Below are 25,065 nucleotides of genomic sequence, written 5' to 3'. Positions count from 1 at the left end.
TGGGCTTTGGGCCTTTGACTATTTGTTTTAGTCTCATTAACCCATAAAACATTCGAAGACACATCTGTCTATCTTTAATGGTTTTGAACTCAAAATAAATGATAAATGATGATTTTGAAAGGGCAAAAAGAGAAGTAAAAAAAATGTTGATTTATTGGAATGTTTTTTATTAATTTTTTTTTCCATATTTTTTTTTTGTTGATTATATTCTCACTATAGTTGTGAAAATTTTAGAGATATTTTATATATACTTGATTTTTATATGACGAAACCATACCCCGCCCTATTCAAAACTTACAACAAATAAAAACAGTTTTACAATTCAAAATGAATGAAGGAAGGTGCGGGGTTTTGTGTTTTAGTCCCTATTACGAGAGGAAGTAGTCTTTTGTTCAGCCTATGTGGTCCGTTGGGTTCTTGAGTTATGTCAAAATACTTGATATACCGATTGGAGGTTGTAAAAGCCATCTTCGCCATAAGTCACAAAGAACTGGTGACCTTCAAATGTAACGTTCTGAGTGCATCATTTTATAGGCTTGGCGACCATTGTAAACAGTGCCAAATCAAAATCTAGAGTGGTACCCAGCAGAAACGTCGACGGTTTTGTTTATGAGGATTGAATCTTCCCTGTTTGCTTTTTCCAGGACCATGTAACCGAGGCAGTAAAAGGAGTGTGTTTTGACATGCTTGTTCTTGACTGAATATAAGTACAATCCCTTAATTGTATTTTCTTCGCATTCCAATACAAACTCATCCACGAGTGCATACCTGTAGGAGTTTCACCCCTTTTGCTACCTGCAAACACATGACGGAAAGCATTGCACTTGCCCCACCACATTCTTCGTAACAAACTCAAATGTAACGTTTTGAGTGCATCATTTTCGTAACATTCCAAGCTATTGGCATTTGCATTGTCTTTCCTCCTATTTAGTTTCCCCTAATATATCGTAGTCATCTTCAATTCTTCACTAAGCTATCTTCAGGCAAACAATATTATATACTCATATCTCACATTATTTCCGCTTACTTCAACTCCACTTAGAAATCATTTTTGTTATTGTCATATATATCAAGTACGTTACTATACATTCAATAAATGCGATAACCAATTTGAAATTTGTTAAACTAAAAATCATATCTATCACTTTTAAAATGCCAACAAAAAAGAAGAAGAATGGAAAACATATAACCAGTATTCATGATTCCGAACGGAATGTCGGAATTTTATCTGATATTTCGGTTTAAAAAAATGAAAAAAACAATAGAGTCGAAATATTGATAATTTTGAAATTTGTCAAACTCAAAATTATAACATGGATCGAAATATTATCAATTTCGGTTTTTCAAATTTTCGGAATTCCAAAATCTCGAACTGTGCATATAAAAAGCTGGGTCTAGAATTGTAACAGTGGACTGGACTTGAGTAGTTCAGTTTATACAAAGTCCAAAAGACTGAAAAATCATTGTAAATATTGTGATGCAGGTGCAATACCAGTACTGCAACAAGTTACTAGTGCTGCTAGAGGTGCAACTGATGCTTTTTCTGGTGTTGGGAGACATGTGAACAGCTCTGTAAGTTGTCCCTTTGTAGGCCTAATTTTGTATATTTTAAGTTTAGTTCTGATTCAAACCTATAAATATTCACTATTTAAGTTTCCGGGGGTACTTTTATTTGTTAATGTTATTAGTTGAGAAGTTTGGGAGTGAAGAATATTGAAGCGGGACTTGGATGCGGAGTTGGTTTTGGCCATGGATTTGGAGTTGGTAAGTGTTATTTAATATTTCATTGATACTAATTATGCCTCAAGTGAGACGGAATAACTGTAGAGTAATATAGCGGATACTTAACAACTTTGTCAATTTTGTTCGGTTAAACTGTTAGTAAGGTTTTGTAGGACCCTTGATATTCACCTCAAATACTTCTCTCTGTTTCTACATAACCTTATGAAAAATCTTCATTATTGATTTGTCAAGTAAGACAGACTTGTGGCCATACGCTCCAGTTAGAGCACAGGACACCCTAACAGTGCCTATGTTTGAGGAGCTTAACCAATAATGTTTACTTGGCAGGCCTTGCTATAAAGCCTGGTGTGATACATCGGCTTCAATCTTGTTTTGTGGTATGAATTATTCTGTCTCTCTTTTTTGTTATCTTTTGTGGTATGCTATAGAGTTCTAGTCATCCTTCTTTAATTGATCCCATCTCTATTTACTAGCAAGCTATGGCAAATTTGATGATGAAGTTTGGCGTTCCTGGTTTATCCATTGGTCAAGGCAACCTCCCTGATTCCTTTACACGTGGTATGGGCATGAAGAATATGTCCTCCATGCAAAACCCACTAGGAAATGTCATGCCGTTGGCATTGAACACTGCAGAACTCACATCTCAAGGGCAACCTGGAAAATTAAATTTGGACATGGGATCTACCTATAAATCTTTTGCATCTAAAAAAACCCTTCAAGACACATCTTTTGGGAGCCGCACTGAAAAGGTCATCAGCGGGTTCTTACAGAGTCCACTCTTGAAAGACGAGGGAGAAACGGACCTTAATGAAGTGGTATGTGACACATCCAAGTACATGTTTTTTAGAGCATAGCATCATCAGAGTTTGCATGCTTGGAAATTTTACCTAAAATGTAGTTCATCCATTTGAGATGTTCATTTTTTGTTTTCATTTTCTTTTCGAGCATAAGGCCGATATACTATCATCATACAAACCCTTCACGTCTTGCTATCACAGCCTGGCCCACTTCATGGTATAATCTGCCATCAAACTTCAAACTGAATGAATCAATGCATGTAACTCGCTTAAACAGCAGATGCTTCCTGAAGGAGAGACCTATTGTTCATTTGTTTGTAAGAACTTTTGTAGGATGTGCAGGTCCAGATAGGCAGATAGTGATAGGATTCCTTAATCCTTTGAGTCGTTTTTTTAAATCCATGTTAGCTAAGTGCTGTGAGCTTCAGTTCAAAAATTCTATATATTTCTATCTATTCAGATCCATGTTAGCTATTTGTTGGGAACTCTAACTAATTAATTCGATATGATTTTCGGAATTGTGGTCCTACAATTTCAAAGCTTAGGTTGATCTTTTATTTATTTATTTTCAAATTTCACTCTAAATCTTTGAAGTTATGTCATACTCATGTTGACCTCCGTAGGAATGAGATTTTTGTGTACTTATGGCAACAAGTTGATATTCTCATGCTTGGATTTTGTTCTGTAGGCTGGACGTTTGAGGTCAGAAAACAATGTTCTTCAAATGGTAAGTTTTTAATTGTACGAGAGATACTTAGATTTTTCTTGCTGCTACATTTGACTACATGTTCATAAATTTAAATATATCGCTGAACCAATGTGATTTTTTGACATGGAAGAAATAAATTTGTTTAACGTCCTAGAGAAAATTTGAAAAGAATCTTTTGACTTTTTTATGGTTTTCATTCGTGTTAAATTTTTCAGTCCATGATTGATAAAATATAAAAGCACTCAAAAATCTGCACAGCATGTTTCCTGTTAGGCAATAAAAAACTGCTAAGGTCCCACCGGGATTTGAACCCAGGTCGCTGGATTCAAAGTCCAGAGTGCTAACCGCTACACCATGGAACCCTTGACACATGCAAAACACAGTGAAAACTGTATGGAGCTTGGGCAGGGAGATTACATATTTTCTTTCACACATGGTGCATGGTTGCTGTAAACTTTTACCAGCTATGTTGGCATTTATTGGTTTCTCAGAAATCCACTTCTTAAAAAGGCCTAAAACTTCTTACATCTATTGATGGATTGTTTCTAATCTCACTTTTTATTTCACATTAATCTTTGTGTCCATGGCCAAACAAAGTCACAATGGTGAAAAAAACCATCTATTTTGTCGATTTGGCTGATTACAAAAATGAATGGTAGGTTATGTTGGCATTTCTTGGTATCTCAGAAATCCATTTCTTAAAGGGTGTAAGAACTAAAACTTCTTAACTTCTTACGCCTATAGATGGATTATTTCTGATGTCACTTCTGATTTGAAACAGTATAATTCTTTGTGTCCATGGCCAATCAAAGTCACAATGGTGAAAACTCATCTATGTTTGTTGAGTTGGGTGTTTACAAATATGAATAGTAGCTTAGCAAAACGAAAAAAAAAACAAAAGAGAAAAAGAAAACCTGCCAAGGTCCCACCGGGATTCGAACCCAGGTCGCTGGATTCAAAGTCCAGAGTGCTAACCACTACACCATGGAACCTTTGACACATCCAAAACACAGTGAGAACTATATGGAACTTGGAATGGAGGTCATAGGTATTCACTGACACATGGTGCATGGTTACTGTAAAGTGTAAACTTGTTTCCCAGCTCTCTTGGCCTTTCTTTGATCCTCAGAGATCCATTTCTTGTTAAGGGCCTAAAACTTCTTACTTCGATAGATGGAATATGCTCTGACCTCACTTCTCGTATGAACCCAAAAATAATTTTGTCCATGGCCAACCGAAGTCATGATGGTGAATAACTCATCTTTGTTGTTGATTTGGTGCACAATTATGAGTAAATTGAGTAGTAGCTTAACAATATCTTTCACTGACACAGGTTTTTAGTCTTAGATGATGTACTTGTTTAGCTTTTTCCTTTATTCTTGTGCTTGTAGGTTATCTCACCTATTTTTTATTTGGGTGAAAATCTTCACTTTAGAAAAGAAAAAGGCTTAACTTAAAAACATGTAAGGTCCCACCGGGAGTCGAACCCAGGTCGCTGGATTCAAAGTCCAGAGTGCTAACCACTACACCATGGAACCTTTGACACTTGCATGACACAATGGAAACTATGTGGATCTTGGAAAGGGTGACATTTCCAGCGACATGTTCCCCAGCTATGTTGGCATTTCTTGGATCCTCAGAAATCCATTTCTTCTAAGGGCCTAAAAATCTTACTCCGATAAATGGAATATTTTCTGATCTCAGTTCTTTTATGAACTGATGTTGAATATGTTGTTGATTTGGGTGCTAACAAGTATATAGTAGCTTAGCTAACAAAAAAAGAAAAATTAGCTGAAGGAAAGAGAGAGAAAAAAAATTTAGGTCCCACCTGGGATTCGAACCCAGGTGCTAACCACTACACCATGGAGCCTTTGACACCTGCAGGATACTCTTAATTACCTCTGATTCCCTTTTTTATGCGATGCATATGACTGCTATAAATTCATTTCCATGATCATTACCTCGTCAATTACTTCATATCATCTGAACTGCACTCAACTCAACTTTCCAGATATAACTCAACATAAAAGAAGAGCTCATCGAATCAGTGTTTATGCTAATGCAAGTGCTATATTGGAAAGTATCCCAATAAGGTTTTGACAGGCATGGAGGGTGGCAAGGAAGAAAGACAGGCTGATGGAGACTTTCCCGAGCAGCCTGATAAGTCTATGCCTTCGCCTCAAGAGGAGGTATTGACAGGTTTATTTTGTTGATTTGCATGTGCTTTTGAGGACTTTGTACCTCTTAGAAAAAGGGTGTTGTGCTGTTGTCATTTTCCAAAATCTACTTCTCATTGCAAAACAAGATGTGAAATCTGATATTGTCCTGTAGGAGGAAGCAGTTAAGAAGAAGTATGGAGGAATTGTGCCTAAAAAACCTCCACTCATTTCCAAGGTAGCTGGATTGTACTGTTTCTTGCTTTTCAGTTCGGTAGGTTTGACGATATGAAAGAGTATAATATTGTGTTAGTTTCTAAGAAGTTTTTATTTACTTCTTTCTTTTAGGACCATGAACGTGCATTCTTCGATTCAGCTGATTGGGCACTCGGAAAGGTATTCTTTATGCTACTGAGTATTGCACCTCTATCTTTGCAGTACTCATCATTCAACTATCTTGGTACCACTTCAAGATATGTGCCTAATAGATTTGTTGATGGTTACAGCAAGGAACACCTGTAGAGAAGCCCAAAGGACCTCTAGAAGCATTGCGACCTAAATTGCAGGTACTTGCTTTTTTCGCTTCTGTTATTTATATGACAAGGCACAGAAGCAACATACACCCACACATTGTATCAGCCACTAAGATGCACTGGATAACCAATTAAAGAAATTCGTGAGGCGCGGTTTGATTAAAACCCATTTATAGATTGCAAATTGTGTTTTATTACAATTTAACGGCTTTATTATTGTAAAATGATACCCTTGAGCATTTTATGTGCAACTTGTATGCCTAGGGTTTTACTGTGTATCGTGTTGTTTATTTAGTAATGTAACCCTGAGGCCTGTGTACAAAAGGTTCCAGTCGGTCAGTTTTGGACTTTTTGGCTTATTATCTTCTTTTTATGTGTGTTTGGACTTTTGGCTTATTATCTTCTTTTTATGTGTGTTTGTTGAGTTCCTTCCTCAACGTTGTATGTTTTCTTTTGCTGCACTAGATAAGTTTCCATTAGTAAAAATAGTCAACCCTACGCATAGACCTGTATTCTTTCTTTCTGGATGAAAGAGGCATTCACTCTTCCATCCGGATGGAAGCCCCTCTTGGTCTGAGACGCAGTGGAGTTTCTATGCAGGTCAGCTGTGCTTGAGGGAGCATTGCCACTTAGTGATCAGTCTGTAACACAACAATTCATAATTAGCCCACCCCTAGCCTACTGGAAGCTTTTCTTTGAATGTTGAAGAATTTCTGAAATCCAGTTCTGTCTCCACCCCCCTTTTCTTTTACTATCTGACACCCCCTCATTTGGTGGTCTGTGGTCATGACCTACAGCCTACAGGCTAAGAGAAGTTCTTTAGTTATTAAATAACTGAGATATTCCAAGTATGTTTTGTATAACAGGTGCTTAAATCTCACTGTTGAATTCTTTTCCTTTATTATGTAGCCTACACAACAACAATCACGATCCAGGAGATCATCTTATGCTCCTTCAGATGGCGAAGGTACGACATCGAGTGACATATTTAACTATCAAGTAAAAGAAAAAGAATTCATTTATATTTCTAATTCAGTATTCCATATGCATTGCAGCTCTCTAACTCTTCAAGTATTTAGAATAATTTCGTCATATGCTCTTGTCTCAGATGGAGGTAACAGTTCCGAGGATGCAACTACCAATGAATGAGAGCTTGCCGGTGGCTTCTCACAGCTGATAAGACCCTATTTTGATTCTTATATTGGAAAAGATAACTAGTTTCTTGTCCAATGCCATTTCAGAATGTAGGTGGTTAAGATGTGTTGTACAAACATGATTCTATGCTTTACTGGTGTATTCCTACAATGCCACCTCCCCAGCTACTGTTGGACACGACATTAGTAATGTCATAAACCTTTTATTATAGTAATATCCAACTTCTAGCATCTGCTTGGTAGGTATTAAATTTATTTGTGACGAGGAATATAAGTTCTGTACTTCAGTGTATTCTGAAAGAACATACTGAGACTTGCAGCACCATTGCCACTATCTATTTTGAACTTATGCTTGTTCTTTTCCTCAGTGCATTGCCATAATGCCATATATGGACCATTGCAAATCTTATCTGCCGAGATTAGATGCTGTGTAATCTGTTTTCAGGTGTATGAATCACAAAACCTTCACTTTACTCTAATTGTAGTGGCCTTTCTGGTCTTGCCCTACACTAATAAAATTTACTGATAAAAAACAAAATGAATCACAAAATCCCACCCCACAGAAATATGGAGGAAATAATTGTAGAGCGGTCTTTCTAGACCCACTCATTTTACAAAGTTTAGCAGGGCTTCTATGCTAGAGGTTCCCCGGCCATTTTTAATTTAACCTAACCGCTGCTTTAATGATACTTGCAAGTTTGATCAGGGTAACAGTGATAAGAGGCAGAGTCCCTCGTCCCTCGTCCCTGTGATTGTGCAATTTACATTTAACTATAGGCGAGGGATAACTCGAAAACGATTCAGCCTTCCATCATCATGACTCTCACACAGCCATCTCCTTCAATCTCTCCGCGGCTCATCCACCACCTCCACCCGTATCCTCCCCTTCCACTACGTTCTTCTGCAAGGCAGGACCAGGAGCAGAAAGAGAATTTGTACACCGCTGCCTCCAAACTTGCTCTGTGTTAGAAACCCAAGCTACAAAAATGACCTCCACTACGCTATCCTCATCAACACTTATTGCCACGCTGGGCAAGTGGACCATGCCCTCGAAGTCTTCTAACAGATTATGCTTCAAACTGTCTAGCTGATTCTGCATGATCGACGTAAACCTCATAAAGGTCTAGTTTCCGCCAATCCATTCTTTGAAGCCAGGGATCTCCTCTGTAATATGTTTCGCAGAGAGCTTATGCATGACAATTTTGTCTACAACAATCTCATCCTCTGGACACCTCAGATTAGATGACCCGAAAGCCCTAACGAGCTCTTCAACACCTTTTTGATGGTCCCCATGGTGTAGAACGTTACAGAGATGGATTTACTTAAGCCACATACATGGAATAGTAAGTAGGAACTTCCAGATAGATAGAAAAGAAGGACCCAAACATAAATCTAGCTAAACTTGGGGAGTGCTACTTCAACCTCTTGTACTAGCCATCCCTTAGAAGGTATTGTTAAAATATCATCAATTAATGTTAGGAGTAGGTAACCTGGTCCCTGTCTTTGTTTCTATTGCATTCTACCATTCCAAGAATCGAAAGTTCGAAATTGGAGATTGGATGCAGTTACTATTCATGATCTGCTTTCCTAAACGAAACTCTATTCTTTAATTGTGGCTATAAATTCTGCAAGAATGGTTGATCAAACAATTCCATCAAATTGAATTGAGTATGATTGTATGAGCTGGCTAAGTGAATATATAACCTACAAGTATACTTGATCCCATTGAAACAAGGGAGCAATAAATGTATTAATTGTATTTGCTGTGATGTTCATGAATAGTTTAGAATATTACAACGATTCACTTGGAAAAGAAAATGTTACATACTAATGGATTCGATCCATAACCATGTGACCGGGAGACCGAAAAAATAACGAGTTCTATCTTGCTTGGGTGCGCACAAGTAGAAATAAAGAAGGAAAAAGGATTTTTTAAAATTCCGTTCTTCTAGAAGTATCATCTAAAAAGCGGGAACCTTTTAAGTTGGGAATGATTAAACTTCTCGAATGGTAATAATATTTTGTTTTGTTTTTCTTTCGTTTTTTTTATTTTATTATTATTATTTTGTTTATTTTGTTGTTTTTTTCATCTATTTTGGTGTAATGTAAAGCCAATGTACTAGGAAATAGGAAGTTCCAGGAACACGGAACTCTTTTTATGTCTTTCAGTATGTTACCTATTTAGTTACAGGAGTTGACAGTAATGTTTTCAGTTGGGTTTGTCATGTTAGGAATGGCTTAGCTCATGGGTTTGCGTCTTGGGCCTCAAAGCAAATTCCTGGTAGTCACCCACCAGGAATAGTGTTATCGAAAAAAAAAAACATAAATCTGGCTAAACTTGAGGAGTGCTACTTCAAACATCTTGTATGTCGGAACCTTTTTGAAGTTGGGAATGATTAAACTTCTCGAATGGGTCAGCGTCTACCCTTGACCTGCTCAGCAGACAGCAGCACTGGCACCGCGGACAAACGATAAGCAACTTAAAAAAAATAAAAGCCCAACAGAAAGCTTACAAAACAAAGCCCAACGCCTTTAAGCCCAATAAAAAAGGCCACAATTCAAGAAAGAGTCGCAACTCGCAACTATCCATTGTACACTGGTACACTTTTAGTGTTTAAATTTTTATGAAGAAATGACTCATTACTATAAGAAAATATTTATATCTCCCCGACTCCCCTCTTATAAAGTCTGCGGAGCTTAACTTCGAATGCTTCTTCTCAATTAATATCCAATATATTCCACTACCATTTTAAACAGCCAATCACAAACAAATTTTCCTTCTTTGAATTTCCTTAACTGTCCAAGTGTTCTTACATAACTTAGCCAAGTGCACTTCCATGCTACTAGTGTACCAACTTGTCGTAATTACATTTAAAACCTTCTTGCAATGCTTTCCAATTTATTAAAATCAAACCAGACAGATGTTTTTCTATGCTTGCTTTTGAACACTCACAGTAGTAGGAGCCTATCCACAAACTGAATCACTGCCATCTTTTCGTTTAGACATTCCACATGATCATGGGAAAAAAGTAAGATTTAGACATTCTACATGATCATGATCATGGCGATAAAATGTAAGTTACGAGTCTAATTCATCAAATATAAACAGCATAATTAATATAACATTAAAGACAAAGGTTGTGTACATAACAAAAGAGTGAGATCGCAATGAATAAATTTCCAAACTAGATTACAGTTTGTGAAGACTCGGAGATTTGTGTTCACCAATAGATTCATTATAGATTCATTATAGATTCATTTGTGAACAAGACATACGACCAAAGCACCTGGAGTGAAAAAAAGCTGTCCCCAAACCATTCAGGAATTTTTCCTCATTTACTGGGTCTAGCATTTAAGGACACCAAAACGTTTTGGGATCGGTTTGGTTCCGGTTTATTCAGATACCCATCAACACCTAATAATTTAAGAGTCCTATTACTGACGGACCCATATTGTGTTGGGCAGACCCAAAAAAAAACAATTATTACAAGTGTATCATTGGTCCAAAAAAAAACAATTATTACAAGTGTGTCATTAGTCTCAAAAAATTGAATTCGAAAACCCTAAGCTTAAACGACCCGGCTAGGTCGTTCATTGTGCAAACCCAACGATATGGCTACACCGTTTGGACTAAGTCCCCAATGATGTGGCCATATATTGTTTTGATTAAAGTCTCGGTGGCGGTGTATCGTTTTAGTTTAAGTCCCAAACGACTTAGCCAATATCGGTTAAGAGAAAAATAGAGAACTTTATATTTTTTCAAAGTTCAAATCCTAAACGGTGTGGCCATATCGTTGGGAACTTAGTCCAAACGGTGTGGCCATATCGTTGGGGACTTAGTCCAAAAAAGGTGTTTACACCGTTTGGAATTGAAACTTTGAAAAATATAAAATTTTGTTTCTTAGCCTCTTGACCGGTGTGGGCACACCGTTTGGACTAAGTCTCCAACGATATGGCCACACCGTTTGGACCCCAACGATATGACCACACCGTTTGGACTTAGTCCAAACGGTGTGGCCATATCGTTGGTTTGCACAATGAACGACCTAGCCAGGTCGTTTAAGCTTGGAGTTTTCGAATTCAACTTTTTGGGACCAATTATACATTTATAATAATTGTTTTTTTTTTTGACTTTTTGGGACCAATGACACACTTGTAATAATTGTTTTTTTTTGGGTCTGCCCAATACAATATGGGTCAGTCAATAACAAATACCTAATTTTTAATAAAGAATATCGTTTCTTATTCCTAAATTAGCAACATTGTGTAAATGAATTTGTAAAGTTACAAGCAGTTGCAGCTCCCAAACTTGATATAGTATAGGTTTGTTTAGTCCCTTCGTTTCTGTGTCTATGTTGTATATGGCAGAGTATGCTCTCCATCCCAACACCCTTCCACCTGTACATCATACATGCTTTGTCTGAAGAAAAATTAGCCTCTCCAAATGATCGTTTTTGTGCCTGCAACCAAAAAGATATAAAACCCAATGGTGCTTTTCCAATTTGGACGTAGTTAATTAGATTGATACAGTTAAGAGAAAAGTGGGGTAATGTGCTCCAACTCAAACGAGATTCTCGATTGTAGAACACCCTTAGAACTAATGACACGACAATGAATTCTCAACAGGTCGTTTTATTGACAAGGACAATATATTTTACCGGAAAGAAAATATGGACTCTGTTAAGTATTGGTGAATCAGATTTGAGCCGACAAATGAAGGAAATAAATCAAATGGTGGGTCTGATCGAGAAGGGCATATGCAAGATGAATCGCAAATGGCATCTATATCAGATGTGTAAATGTGTTATTCCCAGGGCCGGTTCTAGCTATAGCAAAATAAGCAGCCGTTTAGAGCCTGCAGCCGTTGGGGACCAATATATCTAGCCCACCTACAGACCTAAGTCCATTATTGTTTTATTGTGAAAAAAATATTTCACTATTTGTTTTTTATTTATTTTAATCCGTTAGATAAACGATTTTATATTGGAAAATTGGAAATTATAAAATCACATTAAACCCCTTCGTTTCCCTCGTGTTTTTGCCTTTTCCAACAAATAAACAGGCACACCTCCATAACTAATTAAATTTCTTCATCACCCTATGACAATTTATCAAATGTGATGCATTAAAGCCAACACTTCAATCTTATCTCTATCATTATTTTGTTTTATTTGGTTTTTCTATATTATTTTATTTGGTGTATAATTATTCTTCTTCTTCCTTTTCTTCTTTTTTTCTTCTCTCTCTCTTGTGTAATTTTTTGTTAAATAAATCTATTGAAATTTCAAGTTTATGACCTTGTTGTTTGGCCATGCATGATCTGCTATTTTTTTTTATAGTAGTCTTGATCTGCTACGGTGTTATAGGTGTAGGACATTTTTTTTTATTATTCCACTATTCCTCATGTATTTATGGTGTTTTGTATTGGATCTCTCTATATGAGGATCTCCCTCACAACACTCTTATGTTTCTACTTCACCTTGTATTTATGTTATTTTTATTAATAAAATTCAATTAAAAAAAAAGTTTGTGGAGAGACTATTCAAAAAAGATAAAATAAAATGTTAGGATCAACTTTTACAATAATTGTTATCTTCTAAGTGTTTTGTTATATATATATAAACAAAAAAAAAAAAAAAAAAACAAAACAAACATACCAGTTATACATTTGGAAAAAAAAAAACATATCAGTTATACATTTGAAAAAAAAAAAAACATACCAGTTATATATTTAAAAAAAAAATAATAATAAAAAATAAATTTGTGGGGAGACTATTCAAGAAAGAAAAAAATAAAAGGTTATGATTAATTTTTACAATAATTGTTATATTCTAATTTTTTTGTTAAATAAACTAAGGGTTTGCATTCATATGAAATAACGTAAACAAATCGTATTTATAAGATATAACAATTTTATTGGAACTTTGCTTAGGGCCCCCGATTGTCTTGAGCTGCCCCTGCTTATCCCCAGAGAGGCCTGGTCCATATTGTTTGATCAATGGGATGCAAATCCAAATCCAAATTCTAATGAATAATAACTTAAATTGGTAGTGCTTACAAGTCATAATAAGAAGAATAACTCAATAAATATTAACAAAGTAAATGAAAAACATGTTGCTCATAATTATAATTAAGAGTGGATAAGTTTTGATTGGTTGATGCAGGTTGTGGCAGATGAGCTAAACTGCCTTGCCAAAGCAGGAGCAAGGTTGTGGGAGTTAGAGCAATCACACTACCATGGTGGAAAATTACATCCAAGGCAAAATTAACGAAATCAATTCACACACGTGGGGCACAAGGAGAGCGAGTGAGTTTTACCAACAAATATGCTCTGGTGAACAAATTTCGGACTCTAATATTCCCATTCCTGCTTCTAGAAACCTTTTCTTTCTAATTAAAATCATCACTATAAATTGTAAGACTTTTTTTTCCACAATATCTCACTGGTTTTGATAATAAATGTTGACATAATAACAAGTACAAACAACAAAAGGTATAGCTTATAATATCCTAATTGATCATCTTTACCAACTGATTATCCTGAAACATGAATTATTAAATTTGTGCATCCACGAGTTCTTTCCCATTTCACTGGAACACTCTCTCATTAATATACTTTACTTAGTATTTTTTTTGTTTTTTGTTTTTTGTTTTTTTCGATAATAATATACTTTACTTATTCACATAACAAATATGTGATAAAAAGAAGTTCAATTAAAAACCCACGATAGAAAATCTAAATCTTTAGTTACCAAAAAAAAAACATAAAATCTAAATCTTCATCCTCACTGTATAGAAGGGCTATTTTAAACCCAAACGACAAATCCAGATTCTGAACCACGGAAGGGCCAATAACTTATCGAGTGAGCGGAGCGAACGATCTTGGCAGAAGGGGGGCTATGCGGACAAAAACCAACTTGGTTGGTTTATGTCTGTCTGTCCTCACTTTCTCTCTCATTTTTTCTTCGCCCCAATACCCTTTCTCCTTCACCCATCTCTCTTTCTCCTCCGCATCACCCAACTCTCTCTCCCCCCGCAGCTCCGCTCACTCCCCACTGCCACGCAGTATACTAGTTAGCTTGACCCACACTCAATACATGGGGAGCTGCACTGAATGTAATAGGGGCTGGTCTAGAGTTGCACAGTTCAATCCCTGAAGAAACAAAAACTAACGTTACGTTTAAAAAACACAGAGCAACACTCAAACTTGATTGAAAATCTAAACGCCAGTAAAACCTGAATACCAACTCTGTAATTCTATTCTCTTCATTTTCTTCAAAGAATACAATGTTACATTTTTCTTCTTCAGTTTCTCTCTCTTAAAAGGAAAGAAACGTTGAACAGGAGTTTCAGTTCATTTGATCCTCTCAGGATTCATTCTCATGTAAGTCTTCATACAAATTTCTCTGCTGTTAAATCTTGTTGTAGTTATTAATAAAACTGAAAGTGTTGAGTCTCTGATTGTTTTATTGGCAAAGATAATCACTAGTTTGCTTTTTTGTTTTCATTTGGAGGAAGGCAGTGCTAAAAATACAGAGAATTCAGAGCAATTGGAACCGGGAAAATCTTACGCTGTGGAAAGATAGAACATTGCCGATTTCAACTGCAAGAATTACATCTTGAATGGGCTTACTGATGAGCTTTATGATATTTACTCTGAACTTCTAACAGCAGCGGACGTGTGGAAAGCTCTTCAGAAAAAATACGACACTGTTATTTAAAATTTCAAATGGTTAATGATAAATCTGTTATATCTCAATGCCATGACATCCAATGGATTGTTCATGAAATTCTTAGTGAGGGTATGAAAATAGATGAGTAATTTCAGGTAGCAGTAGTAATTGATAAGCTGCCACCCTTATGGAAGGATTTTAGGAACACTCTTAGGCATAAATCCAAAGAGTTTTCCATGGAAAGTCTTACTGTTAGGCTTCGGATTGAGGAGGAATCCAGAATTCAGGATCAAAAAGAAGAAATTATCGATTCTTCTGCTAAAGTGAATGTTGTCAATCAACAAATGACTAAAAGCATTACAAATCTGAAGCCTAACAAGAAGATTACCAAAGGGAAAAAGTAACCGAACCAATATCACAAAGGTCCACAGAACCAATACCAGAACTCTAGAAATGGAAACAATAAAAGACACCCTTCAAATCAGTTTCTGGACCCTGAAGAGGTGATCTGCTATATATGTAATAAGGCTGGGCATTATGCTCAGACTTGTTGGAAACGTAAGCCTGATGCACAGGCAAACGTGACCGAAGAGCCACTTGTGGCTATAATTACCGAAGTTAATTATGTAGTGGTTTCTGAAGGGCGGTGGATTGATACAGGTGCTTCTAGGCACGTCTGTAACGACAAGAAATGGTTCAAGAACTATACACACTTCAGGAAAGAAACTTACGCTTAAGGATGTCATGTTTACTCCTGAAATTAGAAAAAATTTGGTTTATGGATTTTTGCTTAACAAAGCCGGCTTCCAACAAACTATAGGAGGAGATCAATATATAATCTCTAAATCTGGAATGTTTGTCGGTAAAGGCTATGCTTGTGATGGAATGTTTAAGATGAATATTTCTGATAATAATAAAACTTCTACTTCTACGTATATGATTTCTACTTCTGTTAATATGTGGCATGCTAAGCTTTGTCATATAAATAAGAAATATGTCAATGGCATGAGTAAGTTAGGCTTAATTCCTAATCTTGGTAATGATGAATTTGAGCATTGTGTTTCATGTATCCAGGCTAAAATTACTAAAACTCCTCATAAAAGTGTAGTTAGAAATACTGAACTTCTTGATTTAATCCATAGTGATTTATGTGAGTATTAGGGAATTTTAACACATGGTGGAAAACGTTACTTTATTTCCTTCATAGATGATTTTTCTAAATATACATATGTTTATCTTTTGAAAAATAAAAATGACGCCTGTAGTGCCTTCAAAATATTTCTAAATGAAGTTCAAAATCAACATGACAGAAAAATTAAGAGACTTAGAACAGATAGAGGAACTGAATATGGAGATGAGGAATTTATAATTTTTTTAGAGTCACTTGGCATTATACATGAGACCAATGCACTTTATTCACCTCAAATGAATGGGGTTGCGGAACGTAAGATTCGGACTTTTACTGAACTTGTAGTGGCACTTTTAATAAGTTCTGGAGCTCCTTCCAATTTGTGGGGAGAAGCATTGTTGAGTCCATTTTTGCTGCAATTTCGGTAATGGTTAGTTTGCTTCCCGCCCAATAGAGAAATGACACGTGTCCAAGCTAACTAAACAAAAAGTGTTTAAAAAATTGGAACCGTTCTGAGTTTGTTTTCTTCCTATTATGCCCTCTCCTTCTCCTTCCCCTGTCCCATACAAAATAAAACACTGTAGGAAAACTTTTATAAAACTCCCACTTGCAGCTTCATCTAGCCAACCTGTCATGTGATAGAAACCAAAAGAAAAGCTTACCACCACGTTTTCTTCTCTTCTAGATAGTCTTCTCCCTTCATTATCATTCTTTTAAAGAAAATTTAAACAAAAGACAACAATCTCCAACAACAACAATGTTTTCTTCTTTCATGCCTGCCTACATTTCAAAGCTAATTGGTTTCTTGTACAGACGGTAATTGAAAACCACTTAGACCGGTTCCTTGTTTTGGGTCATCGACTCTGCCACGTGTATGTTTTACACGGGTAATTAAAATAGGAAACTTTGGGGTTTTTAGGGACGGAATTTGCATTTGTTTTTAAACACTTTTTGTTTAGTTAGCTTGGACACGTGTCATGCCTCTATTGGGCGGGAAGCAAACTAACCATTACCGAAATTGCAGCAAAAATGGACTCAGCATTGTTGACTGTATGTTATGTTTTGAACCGAGTTCCTCATTCTAAAACCAAAGTTATCCCTTTTGAGCTTTGGAAAAATAGAAAGCCAAATCTGACTTATTTCCGTGTATGGGGTTGTTTGGCATATGTTAGGTTGCCTGGTCCTAAGAGGCATAAACTTAGGAGTAGAACTTTGGAATGTGTGTTTTTGGGGTATGCACTTAATAGTAAAGCATGCAGATTTTTAGATGTTAAAAATAATGTGGTTATTGAATCTATTGATGTTGATTACTTTGAGGATAGATTTCCTTTCTTATTAAAGAATAGTGAGGGTTCTGGCATTGATATTACTAATCATAATATGCCTAGTACTGTTGTATCTACTAGAATTCATGATAGAGACATTAATTCTAATTCTGAACTTAGAAAGAGCAAGAGAGCTAGGGTATCAAAAGATTATGGACCAGATTTTTACACTTTCTCCTTAGAAGCGGATCCTTCATCTTTGAAGGAAGCTCTCTCCTCTCCAGATTCTGATTTTTGGAGGGAAGCTGTTCAAGATGAGATGGACTCCCTCTTGTATAACAGAACATGGGAACTTGTTGACTTACCCCTTGGATGTAAGACCATTGATTGCAAATGGGTTTTAAAGAGAAAATTGAAACCCAATGGGTCCATAGATAAATTCAAGGCCAGACTTGTGGCCAAGGTTTTAAACAAAAGGAAAACATTGATTTTTTCGATACATTTTCTCCTGTCACTAGAATTAGCTCTATTAGAGTTTTATTAGGGGTAGTTGCTATTCATAACTTAATAATACATCATATGGACGTAAAATCCGCTTTTCTAAATGGTGATTTAGAAGAAGAAACATTTATGAACCAGCTCGAAGGTTATGTTGAACTAGGAAATAGCAACAAATTATGCAAACTAGTCAAGTCACTGTATGGTCTAAAGCAAGCACCTAAACAGTGGCATGATAAGTTTGATAATGTTATTATATCTAATAGTTTCAAAATCAATCAAAATGACAAATGTATATATTATAAATATATGCATGGAATTTGTGTTATGATATGCTTATGTTGATGATTTATTGATTTTTGGTTCTAATTTAGAAGTGGTTAAAGAGACCAAGACCTTTTTGTCAAATAATTTTGATATGAAAGATCCAGGTGAAGCCAATGTGATTTTAGACATTCGAATCACTAGGTCTTCTGATAGTATATATTTGGATCAGTCAAACTATGTTGAAACAGTTTTGAAAAAATATAATTATTTTGATTGTAAGCCTGTGTGCACGCCTTTTGATCCAAGTGTTAAGTTATTTGCAAATGAAGGTGAACTTATTAAATCAAAAAGAATATGTTAGCATCATTGGTAGCTTGCGGTATGCCACAGATTGTACTAGACCTGATATAGTCTATGCAAGTAGGCATTTTGTGTAGGTATACTAGTAGACCCAAAGACTGAAAGCATTGGCATGCAATAGGTAGACTAATGAGATACCTTAAAAGAACCATTGATTTAGGCATATATTATCGAAGGTTTTCCACTGCACTTGAAGGATATAGTGATGCCGATTGGAAAAACCTTTCGGAAGACTCAAACGCTACTAGTGGTTGTATATTTAATATTGGAGGTGGTCTTTGTTTCATGGAAATCCAAGAAACAGACCATCATAAACTGATCCACTATGGAGTCCGAGCTCATTGCATTAGCATGTTGCTAGCTAGTGAAGAAGCTAGCTGGTTGAGAAACCTACTATCTGAGATACCTGTTTGGTATAGACCTATTCCAGCTACACTTGTTTATTGTGATAGCACGGCTGCCATTGGAAGAGTTCAAAACTGTTATTATAATGGTAAACCACGACAAATTCGTCGTAAGCACAATACTATGAGAGAGCTTATATCTAACGGATCAGTTAATATTGACTTTGTGAGGTCCGGTGATAATCTTGTAGATCCTTTGACCAAAGCTTTGGCAAGAGAGAAAGTTTGGAATACTTCCAAAGGTATAGGACTTACGCCCGTTGAGAAACACATGTGATAGTCACCCTACCTAGAGACTGGAGATCCCAAGAACTAGGTTCAAAAGGAAAAACAAACCACTGTATTATTTGTGAGTCATGCATAATTTGTTATCCATTCTCATACATGGTTATTATATGCATGATATCCTGCAACGATTTATTAGGTTGAGTTTTCTTAAAACTCTTAATGAATATTATGGTCCTTATGATATGGGCGGAGTGCATAGCTACAGGAGCACTCTTTATAGACTCACCTAGTGAGTGTGGAAGTGTGGCCGCTTCCTATGAGAATATGGGCAAGTTCTTTAGAGCGCTCATGATACCAGGATGCTAAAGCACATGGCCGTAACGTGCAAGCTTGTGGTAACTACACATTTTAGTGTAATGTGTGCTAAGAGTTCATTGTATATACAAGAGCATAAGTTCAAGACTTGGTCACTTATAGTTCTTATACTCTGAACGCTTCTCACTATGTAAAGGTTCAAGTCTTTGGACACCTCTACTTATGCATTATATTATTGGACTGATTCTGACTGCCCGTATTTTTTTTATTAAAATAAGTGGGGGATTGTTTGAGTATTTTATTAAATATTTCCATGAGTTTTGTTTCTGTTTTAGCCATATCCTTCCTTTTACGTTTTCATCAGTTAAGATCTTTATTCCATAACGGGTTACTAGTCCAGTAAACCCAATTAAATGAAAGATCAAAAACTGCTCGTGCGTTTTCATTCTCCCCCACGTCTCTTTTGTGCAGTTAGTTTCTTTGTTTGTGTGCAGTCCAAACATCGAAATCTCTTTTTCTTGGCTGTTGTATCCTGGGGGATGGCGTGTTTTGTTGCTGCACTTTAAAGAACAGGCACGAAACAACCTTAAAGAAAAAAATTTGTTCCACACCTCAGCCATCTTCCCATCCAGTTCTTATTCTTGTTGCAGGTCATTGTTTGCTGCTGATTTCCTAACAGAAATTCGAACCAACACACAATAGGCTGAGGCGTGGACAATGTCGCTTTCTTTAAGGTTGTTTTGCGCCTCCAAAGCTTCTCATAAACAAATAGCAGCAAAGAGAGCGCAACAATAAACTGAACTGTCACTTATATCTACACTATATAAATAAATCACAAGCGCCAGTTCTCGATTTCTCGGGCGTTGCGTGTTTTTATATGCAGAATGGCATCACTTCATGTATTATGACTTACAACTTCTATACGTTGTTTTCTTATTGCAGGATGAACGATGCGTTTAGGAAAGCTGGATTTTTCCAACAAAAAAGATTTTGAGATAGCTGGCTCTTGATTAATTTAGTATGGGGATTTTTTTTGAATAGCAGACGTACTTTGTTATCAAAATCCACCCTGCAAAGCTTAAATGTGCTAAAGGCTATTTACTTCTTTTCGCCAACCTGGCTAAACGTTGCTACTAACCTGTATCTCTACTATGTTGATGACATTTCGTGAAGATTTATGTATTTATTTTTCTTAGTTATTTACTTGTTTTAAGTTTTATATGCACGGGTGTCATCTGGCTTGCAGCAATGTGATGGCTGATTGATTTATGGTTACCAAGTAAATGTGCTCTATACTCTGTGGGATTTACTTTATGATTGATTGATGATCCACAAATGCATAGGCTCCCCCATGGATGAATTCAGATTAACTTTTTTGATGTACTTATATTAATTGGCTTTCTACCCTTTGGAACCCCACTGAGGTTTGGATAATAGGATATAACCAAAATGGAAGAAACTTTTAATCAGTTGCCAAATTCGCATGTTGCTACCACCCATTCGTGAAGCTGGAGCAAAAGCAGGAGCGCATAACTTGAGAAATTATACTTTATGATATTGTAAGTTAGGTGCAGCTTTTATATGTTACAAGAAGAACAGAGAAGTGGGTCTGCAGTAACTCATAGAGCTATTGTTTGAATATTGTGCGAGAGAAACATAGTTCGTGAATTAGTGTCTGTGGTTGAGGTAATTCAGACATCTGGTGTTCAGATTGATGAGCATTCGCTCCTGGTTTTATTGGGTTGCACAGCTATCTAGGGTTGGTTGATCAAGCAAACGCTCTCTTCAAAAAATTTCTTTAAATGGTCGGGTTTCGTCTAGAATTATGCTGCCACTATAGATGTTTATGCGTGATGCCCTTGATACAAGCGTACGGGATATTAGAGCTGCTGTACATCCTAATAAAACGTGAGGTTTCACCTAGACATATCCTGCCACACTATATAGATATTTATGCAAGAGGCTGGGGAGAGTTTTTTTTTTCGGATATAGATATTTATGCAAGAGGCTGGGGAGATTTTTTTTTTTTGGAAGTCATAGAATATGATGCCAGATCAAAGCATCTGGGATTCAGAGCTTTATGATAGAGTTATGGGTTAACTAGTATTACCCCCACTAGATGAGCCAATTAGGATTTCCCCTTACTAGATGAGGAAGTTATTTCTGTCTTCAAGAGCATGAGAAGTTGCAGAATTTGGCCAGATAAGTGCACACATAACACGTTACTCTCTCATTCAAATGCTTTCAAATGATGGTCTCATCACTCATGGACCACACAACGGATTTTTAGGCTGAATTGCATGACTCACAATTTAAAACTCGGTGTTCAACAAAATCTGCTGCTATTGCAGGGTGCGCCCCCTTGGGCAAAGTGTCTGATGCATAGTGGATGCTTACAAAGAAGTGATAAAACCAAATGAAGTTGCTTGATCAAATGGTTTTGCAGAAGCAGGCATGTTTGAAGAAACTATCACTTATTTCCATTATATGGATGGAAGTTGGAATATTAAGGTTAGGTGGTTAGAAGGTGGAAGTTGCATTTAGTTGTGAGATAAATACATTACTAAATCGTCCATGCTGAAAGCTTTCGACTACTTACTGCAGTTGGATGGTCTCGGCCTCATGACTGAAACTCTGTTAGCAATCTCAGTTTCAATTATCCAATTAAATTGCCCAAAACACACGACTTTTCTTTTTCCATAATTTACAATACAATTACAAACTATAAAAGGTTCCCTAATCTTACAAAGTTGGTTATTATTTAGAATATACAATTCAATGAATAAGTGGCACCCAAAATTATAAGACTATTGTGTACTTTGACCATCAGCTCAGATAATACCACTCCTGTTTCCAAAATTCTTGCTCATTAAATTGAAAGTCTTAACTTCTTCTTTTGGTTTCCTACAATATCTCACTGGTTTGACAGTAATTGCGGTATGATCATCTTCAGTAACTGATTTTTTTAAAAAGATTGATTTGTTAATTTTTTTTTTTGAATCTACTTAGTTCACCCTCATTAATATACTTTACTTAGTCACATAACTAGCGTTGTTATTTAGTATCACGCATTTCAGAAGAAAACAGTAGTTTCAATTAAAAAATAAAATAATCATCCTATGAGACTGTACTCTCAACTGTCCAAAATTCAATTTAGACCCAAACGACAAATCCAAAGTGATATGAAAGATCTAGGTGAAGCCAACGTGATTTTAGACATTCGAATCCCTAGGTCTTCTGATGGTATATATTTGGATCAGCCAAACTATGTTGAAAAAGTTTTGAAAAAAATATAATTATTTTGATTGTAAGCCTGTGTACACGCCTTTTGATCCAAGTGTTAAGTTATTTGCAAATGAAGGTGAACTTATTAAATCAAAAAGAATATGTTAGCATCATTGGTAGCTTGCGGTATGCCACAGATTGTATTAGACCTGATATAGTCTATGCAGTAGGCATTTTGTGTAGGTTTACTGGCAGACCCAACACTGAGCATTGGCATACAATAGGTAGACTAATGAGATACCTTAAAAGAACCATTGATTTAGGCATATATTATTGAAGGTTTTCCGTATGTACTTGAAGGATATAGTGATGCCGATTGGAACAGCCTTTCAAAAGACTCAAAAGCTCCTAGTGGTTATATATTTAATATTGGAGGTGGTGTTGTTTCATGGAAATCTAAGAAACAGACCATCATAACACAGTCCACTATGGAGTCCGAGCTCATTGCATTAGTTGTTGCTAGTGAAGAAGTTAGCTGGTTGAGAAACCTACTATCTGAGATACCTGTTTGGCATAGACCTGTTCTAGCTACACTTGTTTATTGTGATAGCACGGCTGCCATTGGAAGAGTTCAAAATTGTTATTATAATGGTAAATCACGATAAATTCGTCGTAAGCACAATACTATGAGAGAGCTTATATCTAACGAATCAGTTAATATTGACTTTGTGAGATCCGGTGATAATCTTATAGATCCTTTGATCAAAGCTTTGGCAAGAGAGAAAGTTTGGAATACTTCCAAAGGTATAGGACTTACGCCCGTTGAGAAACACGTGTGATAGTCATCCTACCTAAAGACTGGAGATCCCAAGAACTAGGTTCAAAGGGAAAAACAAGTCACTGTATTATTTGTGAGTCATGCATAATTTGTTATCCATTCCCATACATGGTTATTATATGCATGATATCCTGCAATGATTTATTAGGTTGAGTTTTCTTAAAACTCTTAATGAGTATTATGGTCCTTATGATATGGGCGGAGTGCATAGCTACAGGAGCACTCTTGATAGACTCACCTAGTGAGTGTAGAAGTGTTTAATAGACTCACCTAGTGAGTGTGGAAGTGTGGCCGCTTCCTATGAGAATATGGGCAAGTTCTCTAGAGCGCTCATGATACCGGGATGCTAAAGCACATGGCTGTAACGTGCAAGCTTGTAGTAACTACACATTTTAGTGTAATGTGTGCTAAGAGTTCATTGTATATACAAGAGCATAAGTTCAAGACTTGGTCACTTATAGTTCTTATACTCTGAACACTTCTCACTATGTAAAGGTTCAAGTCTTTGGACACCTCTACTTATGCATTATACTATTGGACTGATTCTGACTGCCTGTATATTTTTTATTAAAATAAGTAGGGGATTGCTTGAGTATTTTATCTTATATATAATGGGAAACCTGGTTTCCTCAATTAGGCCCCGTATTACCTGTTTTAGACCAAACTTTTAAATCAAAAGGATACCCTAAAGTTTCACCCTCTAAATTTTTAAAAAGCTTTAAGTGAAAGGGTATGTTGGTCATTCTATGTACAACAGTTATTTTTTTGCAACCGTTTATAATCCAAACAGTACGTGAAAAAAAAACAGTGCATCTCCTCCACCAAATACCAAAATCGCAATTTCCGTCCAGTGTATTCCATTCTTCCCAATACGAAAAAGTCATTGAAGATTGAAATTTTCTATTGCCCTACTTTCCCAATTACATGCCGATTTCCTACAAAACTGTCGTTCTCATCGTCTCTCCTCCTCCAAAACTATCCAAAATCAAAACTTTGTGGAAGAAGGTAAGTGAACTATTTAGAATTAAACTTTCTCTGTTTCCACTTTGTAGGAAACCACTTTCAATTATATTGATTTTCTTTTGCAGGCAATCACAGAAAAAAACAGGTTCGCTTTTTTTTTTCTCCCGTTTTCATTGTCTTCGTTGTCGTCTTCATCACTTTCATGTTCCACACGATTTTTTTTTTTTGTGTAGCTTAACCACTTCATTTGCAAGCAAGGATACAACAAAGTGGCTATATTGTCGAGAGACGATTGGGTTTGCAGGTAATAGTCACAAATATAGATATCTAGGGTCACATTGATCTGATGCCAACATAGGTCTATATAAAAATGCAAAAAGCTAGATTGGCACATGAAACAAATACTCTCGCAATAGGCACCAAGTTTTTGTTGCAACACATGAGGGAAATGTGAGCTTTGTTGCGTAATTGTGCTCTATTTCTACGGATCTGACCTATTATGTTAATGTTAGTTATAGAAAACTTTTTGTGGAGTAGTCACTCATAGAATTTTGTTGATTCAGTTATGTAGACAACATGCGATGCTAGACACGGCATCATGAGTAAATTTGGTGTCTTGCCAAGGAGTCTTTGTTTTCGTGGATCTGTTATTGCTACTCTATCGAGATAAGTGTTCGTACATTGTTTTCGCATGAAAAACTGGTCTATGATGTGGCATTACCGCCAAGAATTGGCATGTTTCTCCTTCACTACAGTACTTTGAGATTAGTTCACTGATGCTTCCCTTACTTTTAATAGTCATTTTGTA

The 25,065-nt window shown here is 36.2% G+C and overlaps 2 protein-coding genes, 1 long non-coding RNA gene and 3 other non-coding genes across 6 annotated transcripts; 3 read left to right on the top strand and 3 right to left on the bottom strand.

Annotated features, from left to right (window-relative positions):
* The first annotated feature begins 1,152 nt into the window (after positions 1-1,152).
* LOC147512751 (uncharacterized) lies at positions 1,153-3,485 on the top strand. Its single transcript, XM_086598787.1, has 7 exons — positions 1,153-1,192; positions 1,484-1,572; positions 1,689-1,764; positions 2,071-2,120; positions 2,217-2,558; positions 3,229-3,267; positions 3,465-3,485. Exons 1-7 carry the CDS (start codon positions 1,153-1,155, stop codon positions 3,483-3,485), a joined length of 657 nt encoding a protein of 218 aa, XP_086454913.1.
* LOC147512747 (uncharacterized) lies at positions 2,460-7,323 on the top strand. Its single transcript, XM_086595756.1, has 8 exons — positions 2,460-2,558; positions 3,229-3,267; positions 5,261-5,438; positions 5,581-5,643; positions 5,754-5,801; positions 5,912-5,971; positions 6,848-6,905; positions 7,047-7,323. The coding sequence occupies exons 3-8, from the start codon at positions 5,355-5,357 to the stop codon at positions 7,085-7,087; spliced, it is 354 nt and encodes a 117-aa protein (XP_086451882.1). The 5' UTR covers positions 2,460-2,558; positions 3,229-3,267; positions 5,261-5,354; the 3' UTR covers positions 7,088-7,323.
* TRNAQ-UUG (transfer RNA glutamine (anticodon UUG)) lies at positions 3,540-3,611 on the bottom strand. Its single transcript has one exon. It is a non-coding gene; the product is annotated as a tRNA-Gln (tRNA).
* Positions 4,170-4,241, bottom strand: TRNAQ-UUG (transfer RNA glutamine (anticodon UUG)). Its single transcript has one exon. It is a non-coding gene; the product is annotated as a tRNA-Gln (tRNA).
* Positions 4,716-4,787, bottom strand: TRNAQ-UUG (transfer RNA glutamine (anticodon UUG)). The gene has a single exon. It is a non-coding gene; the product is annotated as a tRNA-Gln (tRNA).
* An 11,329-nt stretch (positions 7,324-18,652) lies between the features above and the next one.
* On the top strand, positions 18,653-20,515 carry LOC147512746 (uncharacterized). The gene is made up of 2 exons (XR_015217259.1): positions 18,653-19,965; positions 20,174-20,515. It is a non-coding gene; the product is annotated as an uncharacterized LOC147512746 (long non-coding RNA).
* Positions 20,516-25,065: the final 4,550 nt, after the last annotated feature.

The sequence above is a fragment of the Coptis chinensis genome, chromosome 3, assembly GCF_015680905.1.
Source record: "Coptis chinensis isolate HL-2020 chromosome 3, ASM1568090v1, whole genome shotgun sequence".
Lineage (NCBI taxonomy): Eukaryota > Viridiplantae > Streptophyta > Magnoliopsida > Ranunculales > Ranunculaceae > Coptis > Coptis chinensis.
This window is presented reverse-complemented; position numbering and strand designations above follow the sequence as displayed.